The 9,942-nt window shown below is 42.0% G+C and overlaps 1 protein-coding gene across 2 annotated transcripts; it reads left to right on the forward strand.

Moving 5' to 3' along the window:
• Positions 1 to 2,535: 2,535 nt before the first annotated feature.
• LOC110501780 (zinc finger protein 148) lies at positions 2,536 to 7,006 on the forward strand. Of its 2 annotated transcripts, none has more exons than XM_021579605.2 (7): positions 2,536 to 2,764; positions 3,519 to 3,827; positions 4,040 to 4,168; positions 4,361 to 4,484; positions 4,654 to 4,737; positions 4,860 to 4,978; positions 5,232 to 7,006. In XM_021579605.2, the coding sequence occupies exons 2-7, from the start codon at positions 3,543 to 3,545 to the stop codon at positions 6,876 to 6,878; spliced, it is 2,388 nt and encodes a 795-aa protein (XP_021435280.1). In that variant the 5' UTR covers positions 2,536 to 2,764; positions 3,519 to 3,542; the 3' UTR covers positions 6,879 to 7,006. The 2 variants fall into 2 exon arrangements, with proteins under 2 accessions (XP_021435280.1, XP_021435281.1); XM_021579606.2 differs by having other exon boundaries at positions 2,536 to 2,760.
• The last annotated feature ends 2,936 nt before the right edge of the window (positions 7,007 to 9,942 follow it).

Genomic DNA, 9,942 nt, shown 5'->3' on the forward strand with positions numbered 1-9,942 from the left:
TGGGAGACACACCAAACATGTGGAAGAAGGTGCTCTGGTCAGATGAAACCAAAATTGAACTTTTTGGCAACAATGCAAAACTTTATGTTTGGCGTAAAAGCAACACAGCTCATCACCCTGACCACAACATCCCCACTGTCAAACATGGTGGTGGCAGCATCATGGTTTGGGCCTGCTTTTCTTCAGCAGGGACAGGGAAGATGGTTAAAATTGATGGGAAGATGGATGGAGCCAAATACAGGACCATTCTGGAAAACCTGATGGAGTCTGCAAAAGACCTGAGACTGGGACGGAGATTTGTCTTCCAACAAGACAATGATCCAAAACATAAAGCAAAATCTACAATGGAATGGTTCAAAAATAAACATATCCAGGTGTTAGAATGGCCAAGTCAAAGTCCAGACCTGAATCCAATCGAGAATCTGTGGAAAGAACTGAAAACTGCTGTTCACAAATGCTCTCCATCCAACCTCACTGAGCTCGAGCTGTTTTGCAAGGAGGAATGGGAAAAAATGTCAGTCTCTTGATGTGCAAAACTGATAGAGACATACCCCAAGCGACTTACAGCTGTAATCACAGCAAAAGGTGGCGCTACAAATTATCAACTTAAGGGGGCTGAATAATTTTGCACGCCCAATTTTTCAGTTTTTGATTTGTTAAAAAAGTTTGAAATATCCAATAAATGTCGTTCCACTTCATGATTGTGTCCCACTTGTTGTTGATTCTTCACAAAAAAATACAGTTTTATATCTTTATGTTTGAAGCCTGAAATGTGGCAAAAGGTCGCAAAGTTCAAGGGGGCCGAATACTTTCGCAAGGCACTGTATATATTTTATATTCTTCAAAGTAGCCACCCTTTGATTACAGCTTTTCCTTCACTCTACAATTAAAATATGAAGGCCAGATTCACACAGTCTCTTCTCAACAGTTGATGTTGAGATGTGTCTGTTACTTGAACTCTGAAACATTTATTTGGGCTACAATGTCTGAGGCTGGTAACTCTAATTGACTTATCCTCTGCAGCAGAGGTAACTCTGGGTCTTCCTTTCCTGTGGCGGTCCTCATGAGAGGCAGTTTCATCACAGTGCTTTGTTTTTGCGACTGCACTTGAAGAAACTTGAAAATTTGTTGAATTGAGATTGACTGAACTTCATGTCTTAAAGTAATGAAAAAGTAATCTCTTTGCTTATTTGAGCTATGGTTTTGGTCTTTTACCAAATAGGGCTATCTTCTTTATAACATTCCTACCTTGTCACAACCTAAATAATTGGCTGAAATGCATTAAGAAGGAAGGAAATGCCACAAATGTACTTTTAACAAGACACGCCTGTTAATTGAAATGCATTCCAGGTGACTACCTCATGAATCTGGATGAGAGAATGCCAAGAGTGTGCAAAGCTGTCATCAAGGCAAAGGGTGGCGACTTTGAAGAATCTCAAATATATTTGTATAACACTTTTTTGGTTACTACATGATTCCATGTGTTATGTCATAGTGTTGATGTCTTCACTATTATTCTACAATGTAGGAAATAGTCAAAATAAAGAAAAACTCTGGAATGAGTAGGTGTGTCCAAACTTTTGACTGGTATTGTATATATTTCTATGGGAAAGGAAAAGAAGCTGACTGAAAGATACAAATTGTTCCATTATGAGTTTATCAGACAGAAGCAATCAATGTTCAGTAAATGCTGCCATCTGTTGTTAACTTGAAATAGTGTTTTGGTAATAATGCACTAGAATCAATTTACATTTTTAGGCCCCGTTTGCCCTGTGATTTATGTGATACAGTTGTGCTCTAATCAGATTAATGTAGTAGCTATGAGTTAATTGGTGTACTAGTTAATTGATTTAATAGTAAGTTCTTTAACAAATCTTTGTTTTATTTTTTGTTAATTAGGAAGTTTTGATATGACTATCTGTCAAACAGTATTCTGTTTCTTGAATGCATTAAACATCGTGTTTTGGGAACAAATAGTAGCGTAGTCATATTCTAGTTCTGCGTGCGAGCGCGCTAAAGATATGTAGAAAAGGTCTGCTGAACACACACTGTAGTGCTTGCTCCACGAGTCACTACAGGCACAGATAGAACAATGAGACAGATATTTCACTGGATGTATAAATGTGAAGCATCCGCTTGGCATTTCCACTCACTACTAAATATGGTAGTGAGCGAAAACCTGAAGGCGGGTAGTGAGAGAAAATGGAACGAGATGGATTTTGGATGACATTCTTCAAATGTTGTCATTGATGAAACATTTGATCTAAACACAGTGTTCTGTTCCCCAAACTAATTTATGTTATGAAAAGAGTGGACTAAGATTTGTAGACTTTACAATTTGAAAACGATTTTTAAAATCACGTTGTTTAGAAGGTTTAGAAGACCAATTGAGTTATTGCACTCGCGCACTTTACAGAGTAGGCGTTCCCTAATGGACATATGCAGATTTGTGCTAGGACACGCCAATAGGATCTCGCTAGCTTATGCTTGGCTCTGCCCATCTTCTTGCTTGTTCTGCCCACTATGACTCATTTGTTCCCATTGGAATCGACACGTTGTGGTCTATCTTGGTTTACTTACAAAATGTTTGCTACAGGTAAACGACATCACAACGCAAACTAGATAGTATAACGAACATTCCCCATGCACTGCAGTTGTGCCAAATGCGGTGACGTTTCTTTCTCTCGCGGCATATATCACACAGCGGATACAGTTTTGCAGATTAATCATGACTGCTAAACGACCTTATTAGACTCCAAAGTAGGTAAGCAGTCTAAATACGTTACGTTAGCTATCTTAGCTAATGCTAACGTTAGTAATACATATATTTGGTTAGAAACGTTATCTAGACAGCTAGCTAGTTGTGAACAGTTTTCTGCCGTGCATTAGCTACTTCTCGATTTCACTTGAGTGAAGCTAACCTAAATCTTGACTTGAGTTCGTACCAGATCCTCTGGGTTGTTGTTTCTGATCAGGCCTAGCTAGCTAACGTTTGCTATTCACAGCTAACCAAGTTAGCAAGCTAGCTAACAGGCTACTGCTACGTTGCCTGTCAACACTGATAGCTATCTAACGTTAGCTGGCTAGTTGTGTTGCTTGTTTAGGTACAGTTGTTTAGCTAGCTAAAGCTACCAATCACCTTAACATCTAACGTCTAAATGTAGTTCATTTAGCTAGCTAGTTAGCTAGTTGACCGCTCAATTTATTTTATAACGACATATGTTGTTAGCCTAGCTACTACTATGTACAATAGCCGTAGTACTAAAACTAGCTAACGTTATTAGGCTAACGCTCGCTGTGTTATTTTGATTTAACGGGATTGTTGATGACTACAGTAATTATTCAGTTGGCTGACAATGTTTTGTTTGTTAGTTATTCAGCTAGGTAACTGTCAGCTAAACCCGAGATTACTCAATGATGACCCCTCTTAAATGTAGCTAAATGTTTTCGTTGTCTTTTAACTAAGTTAAAGTAACTCGTTAGCTAGCTAATACTTCTGTCCTCATTTGACCCCACAGACACGTAGGTCCCTCTAAGTTAAGATGAACATTGATGACAAGCTGGAGGGGATGCTGCTGAAGTGTGGTGGGGGAGTGGATGAGAGTGTGGGGTTAGGGGGTGGAGGTCCAGTCGTCATGACCCTGGGCGAGCGGGGGTTAGATCACCACCCCCTGTTAGCAGACGATGATGAAGAGGATGATGATGACCTGACAGGGGTTTCAATGGTGTCCCATGACCTGATCCCAACTGATGAGATGGTGGTACATGAGGAGACTGTGAATGGCAGGGAATGGGGAATGAATCAGAGACTCTCACACAAGCTGCCTGTGAGTCCATGTCATGCATACATTCTTATTGCCAGTCTTCTTGCCATGCATGCTGTAAATTGTGACACTGGGTGAATCTCAAGTCTTTCGGCATTCCTTACTTCCTCTCTTCTCCCGGTCTTCATTTTGAAGACTTTTGAGATTCACCCATTGAGCGAAGAATCATACTGACTTTAAGCAGTGAAATTCAAACATTAAACAATGTTTTGTAGGTAAGCATCAAACAAGAGTTGAAGCTGACTTCTGATCAACTAATGCTGGGGAAGAAAGAAAGAAAACAGCCCAGAGACTTCACAGAGTGTCACAAGAAGAAGAAGCGAAAGCAGCGCTCTCCTGCCAAGGTGCAAATGTATAATACATTTGGCATTTAAATCAGGTTATAACCACATGGTCTGTGCAGATTACATATTTATTTTGGGACTAGCAACATGAAAACCATTACTATTTTGTGAAGGCTCACCCAGCTTCAGTTGTAAATAAATTGTGAATTGACACATTTCTTGTCCTTGTCTTTCCATGTATCTCTCTTTTAGATTCTCACCATCAATGAGGATGGGTCATTGGGTCTCCAGAGTCCAAAGTGTCATGTGTGTGTGCACTGCAACGCAGCCTTCCGAACCAACTACCATCTACAAAGACATGTATTCATCCACACTGGTATGTCTTATGACAGTCAAGCCTCTTGCTTTACATTAAATTAACAAAACTATGATCTAGGCCCTATGCTGTAAGCCTACTCATTATGCAGAAATTGTAACTAACACAATTTCCCATTGAATATAAGCAAGAAAAATATGGTTTAACTGACCAACTTGCTTGGTTTCAGGTGAGAAGCCATTTCAGTGCAGCCAGTGTGATATGCGCTTCATACAGAAGTACCTTCTCCAGAGACATGAGAAGATCCACACTGGTAAGATAATGCCCCACGAAGCTATGATTTAACTATGTTAGCCAATGGTTAGTCAAAGATCCCACCTGTTGAATGTTGATGTTACTAGCCCACAGAATGAGCTGTCCCTTTGACTTTGTCAGGTGAGAAGCCCTTCCGCTGTGAGGAGTGTGGCATGAGGTTCATTCAGAAATACCACATGGAGAGGCACAGAAGGACCCACAGTGGAGAGAAGCCCTATCAATGTGACTACTGCCACCAGGTTGGTTATTTATGTTATCAAAGCACATCTCAATGGCCTGGTCCCATATCTGTTTGTGCTGTATAGCCAACTCCTATGGTTTGCCATGATAGACAATGACCTTAGGAGTTACCAAGATGGCACAAATAGTATACATCACTAGTTCAAATTCTAGTTTAAAACTGGTTTAAATAGCATGCAGATGTTTCTTTAAAAACATTTATTCTACTACTATCCATGTATGCCACAAACCCATTCGGTTTGTTTTCCACAGTACTTCTCCAGAACTGACCGGGTTCTAAAGCACAGGCGCATGTGCCATGAGATGAAGGAGAGGAAAGCCCACAAGGCTGCAGCAGCGGGGAAAGATGGAGGACTCCTGCGCAACACAGAATCTCTGGGCTTTTCCTTCTCTGCCAAAGAGTGCTCGCTGCCCAAGAAGAAACGCTTGAAGACATCAGACAAGTCTCAATGCTCAGCTGCTGTCACTGAAGACGTTGCCACGGTCACTTCTCTTGGCGCCATGGATAAGGAGGTGGAGCAAAGACCGAACAAAATCGAATGTCTACCTCTCTATGCAGTTACCTCCAAGGTGGTCAAAGATGAGTATGTGGTGGCAGATTATTCTGTGGAGCTTCCAGACTCGTCCGGCGAGCAGCATTTGGGGCTGGGTGGGGAGAATCTCTCCTCTGAGGAGATTCATCCTCCCAAGCTGGTCCTTAAGAAGGTCCCCAAGAGGAGTTTGAAGCAACCAACTGAACCCGAACCACCTGTGAGTCTGTCCCCTTTGTCCTCTTTTGAAGATGGCAAAATCACCAGGTACACGTTTGAGATTGTGGACAAACAAGGTCTTCTGGATGTGGATGTGGCCAATTCTGACCTGGAGCCAGTAGATGCTCTCCAAGGAGGGCAGACGAAACCAGCATCCAGCAGCACAAACTACGATGATGCAATGCAGTTCCTGAAGAAGAAGAGGTATCTCCAGCAGGCCACTTTGTCCAACAACCGCAATTATGCCCTGAATGTAAGCAGCATCACGTCCCAGCCTTCCATTAGACAAGCCGCAGTGGCCAATGTCATCGACGAAACTGTTCCCGCCACCATCTTGGAACCCCAGCCGTTGAGCGTCGAGAGCAAGTCCAACCACGACAAGAACGTTCTCCCGGATGAGGTTCTCCAGACTCTCCTGGACCACTACTCAAACAAGGCCAATGGGCAACCTGATATCTCTTTCAGTGTGGCTGACACGGAGGTGACCTCCAGCATCTCCATCAACTCCTCGGATGTGTCTGAGGCCAGCCCGGTAGAGAGCCTGGGAGGTAACCCTCAAGCCCCACCAGCAGAGAAGTCTAGCCTCCTGCATGAGTACTCAAAGTTCCTTCAGCAAGCACTGGAGAGGACCAGCCAGAACGATAGCTACTTGAGCAGCCAGAGTCTTACCTTTGTCACCGAGAGCCCCAGTCTCTCCAACCAGCCTCTGTTCTCCACAGAGAAACAGAACCCTTCCCCCAGCAGGTTTACCACTGGTAGGTCAGGGATGAACTCTCCACTACGCTCTACCTTGGAGAAACCCCATTTTGGACTACTTGTAGGGGATTCCCAGCACTCTTTCTCGTTTTCAGGGGACGAAACGACCCCCTCAGCTGTGTCGCCAACCGAAGACTTTCTGGAAGAAGTTGCATCCTCGAAAAAGACTGATGCTCAAGGGTTGCATCAGACTTTTCAAATCAGCACCTTCGATCAGAACTTCCGGTCACAGTTCCAGGCCTCGTCACGTTCTGGAATCACCTCCCAATTTACTATTGCCAATGGACAAGTCAGTCTGCGAAGTCATGGAACAGACTTCTCTGAATTCTCCCTTGAGACGAGGTCTCAATTGAACTCTTCCCCTGATGCTACAAGGAGTCAAACGTTTGGTTGAGGATATTTTTATTTATTTCTGCGATCATTTTGGAAGGCACTTTTATATACATATCCTCTGTTCTGCCAAATAGGTTACACTGCAAAGGTGGCTGTTGCTCAAAGCATTTGTGATTAAAAAAAAAAAAATATATATATATATATATACTTTTCTGATTAAAATGGTCAATTGTGGTAATCATTAAAATAGGGGTGGGGGGGGGGGGGGGGAATATCTGTATGAGAAGCACTTTCCCATATGTAATTGGGTTGTGGGGGGAAAAGCACTCATGGGGTTTATTAGATTGTAAATTAAGAAATGTAAGCCACAAAGGTGTAATGAAAAGGATTTGGTTGCATAGTAACTCTTACATTATAATTATTTCTCTGTTTTCATTTTCTAATCGACTTTAATCATGTTTCTTCCACCTTTCTTTTTCTTGCTTTAACTCTCACCAGATATCTGGGTCTGTATTTATAAAGCATCTGGGAGTAGTAGTGCTGATCTAGGATCAGCTTTTACTTTGAGATCATAATGAATAAGACTGTATGGATAGGGGGGTTGCCTGGCTACCAATCAACATCGCTTGCCTCCCCCAATGATTTGTAGAATGCAAGCACATTCTGACCTATCTAATTCGTCCCAGAAACCAATTAGTTGTGCTAGGGCCAGCCAACGTGACATTATCAACTGTGATACTCTGATTAGATTTGTTAGATGACCCAATCGCCATTGAATTTGTTTTGTACAACTCCCCTCATTTTGAAGTCGCACAAACAACTTCTAGGATGTAGGTTTCAGACAGAATGTATGTAGCGATCGATAGGGCAGCGGAAATACATTCGGGGTGAGTCGTCAGGCAAGGTGGCTGGTCCTAGATCAGCACTCTTACTCTGAGGCCCTATGAATACGGGGCCTGTTACCGTAGGCCATGTCAATATAACAGTTCTGAGATTCTTCTCATGCTATATAACTGCTGAATGTAGTCTTGTCCACTTGTTGATAATGTACAGTAAGACCTTTTCGTTTCAGTTTATCTGAACAGAATTCATTTCAAATTTTGTAAAGAATGTTTTCTTCAGTTGCTTGCTAAATTCCTTTTTCATGGTGTGTAGCCTGAAATATGATTTTATTTGTATTTGATCTTTTGATTTAATAAGTCTTAGTTTAAAGTCACTTGATTCAAAGCTCTCCCCTGGAAGAAATGTATGGTGGTTGGTGTGGAATGAAGTACACTACATAACCAAAAGTATGTGGACACCTGCTCATCAAACATCTCATTCCAAAATCCTATGCATTAATATGGAATTTGTCCCCCCTTTGCTGCTATAACACTCTTATGGGAAGGCTTTCTACTAAATGCTGGAACATTGCTGCAGGGACTTGGTTCCATTCATCCACGACTATCAGTGAGGTTGGGCACTGATGTTGGGCGATTAGGCCTGACTCGCAGTTGGGTTTCCAATTCATCCCAAAGGTGTGCGATGGGGTTGAGGTCAGGGCTCTGCAGGCCAGTCAAGTTCTTCCACAACGATCTTGACAAACCATTTCTGTATGGACCTCACTTTGTGCACGGGGTATTGTTATGCTAAAACAGGAAAGGGCTTTCCCCAAACTGTTGCCACAATGGTGGAGGTACAGAATTGTCTAGAATGACATTGTATGCTGTAGTCTTAAGTTTTCCCTACAGTAAAGGACCTACTCCTGGTATCAGCCAAACCCAGATTTGTCCGTCAGACTGCCATATGGTAAAACGTGATTCATCACTCTAGAGAACGCATTTCTACTGCTCGAGAGTCCAATGGCGGCTAGCTTTACACCACTCCAGCCAACGCTTGGCATTGCGTATGATGTTCTTAGGCTTGTGTGCGGCTGCTCGGCCATGGAAAAGTATTTCATGACGCTCCTGACAAACAAACCATTTTTGTACTGATGTTTCTTCCAGAGGCAGTTTGGAACTCGGTAGTGAGTGTCAATGTTTGTCTGTGGATATTCCATGGCTGTGTGCTAGATTTTATACACTTGTCCGCAACATGTGTGGCTGAAATAGCCCAATCCACCAATTTGAAGGGGTGTCCACATACTCTCTGTGTGTGTCATTCTTCATCCAAATCAATAGTACTTGATAGAAATAGGTTGGTCTTGACCATTCTAAATAATCTAAAGATACTAAAGCAATTTAATTTGTCTGAATATTAAATGATGTTTGCACAATGTGAGGTAAGTGAGGTTAATTGATGATCTTTTTAGGGTTTAGATCATGGTTCAAATGAGAACCTAAATGCTTTGTTATTGGTCATCGAAATGTTATACAGTTATGTTGCATGCACTTATTGGGAAACAAATCATGGTTCATTGCAGATGTATCAATCTAAACAGTCATTGGAGACTTAAGTCTCTCTAGAAGGTGTTGGTAGTCTTACGGCTGTTTTCCCAGTAGCAGGTGAAGACCGCAAGGGGGGAAAAAATCCATGAGTAGAGTGGGAAATCACCCCGTAAAGTTATATCAAATAATCATTGTGTTTTGTACACACTTTATTACGGGTGAATGTATGTCAGCGTAGCTAGGTTTCCATCCAGTTGGTGACAGATTTTCATGTGAATATTCTAAACTCTGCATAAAAACAATATGCACATTTTCCCACCAGAGATGTTTCCATCTAATTGACTTGTTGTGGATAAAAGGCTGTGCGTGATGACGTCGTCCCCATAACTTTTGAGATTCAATTAAAAATCGCGTTTTCAACTCTACTGTTTGTTTTGTCCCACCCAAATGTTATTATATAGGGAAAGTTCCAACTCTGGTCTTTGCATGTGTTCTCTATAGCCAACAGCTCGCAGACACAGTGCGGGTTGGCTAATATTTGTTAAATGACAGCCAAGCATAGATATTTGTTAAATGGCAGCCAAGCATAGATCATCATGTCACCAGAATAAGACACTCAATATATGTATTGGAAAACAACGTCAAGCTTGCACTTTCACCATCCTGTGAAGTTCATAACTTATTTCATCTGTAGCCTAATAAACTGCATGCTTTCCCGACGAGTCGAAGTGGGAGGACCACACACCATATCATCCCATG

Source organism: Oncorhynchus mykiss, chromosome 22 (assembly GCF_013265735.2).
Source record: "Oncorhynchus mykiss isolate Arlee chromosome 22, USDA_OmykA_1.1, whole genome shotgun sequence".
In the NCBI taxonomy this organism is placed as follows: domain Eukaryota; kingdom Metazoa; phylum Chordata; class Actinopteri; order Salmoniformes; family Salmonidae; genus Oncorhynchus; species Oncorhynchus mykiss.

What these genes read in the sequence shown, in the direction of transcription:
- LOC110501780 (XM_021579605.2), top strand. Translation starts at nt 3,543, where the DNA reads ATGAACATTGATGACAAGCTGGAGGGGATGCTGCTGAAGTGTGGTGGG. An exon ending in AGCAGCGCTCTCCTGCCAAG is followed by an intron (nt 4,169 to 4,360) that starts GTGCAAATGTAT and finishes TCTCTCTTTTAG; the next exon opens with ATTCTCACCATCAATGAGGA. An exon ending in ACATGAGAAGATCCACACTG is followed by an intron (nt 4,738 to 4,859) that starts GTAAGATAATGC and finishes TGACTTTGTCAG; the next exon opens with GTGAGAAGCCCTTCCGCTGT.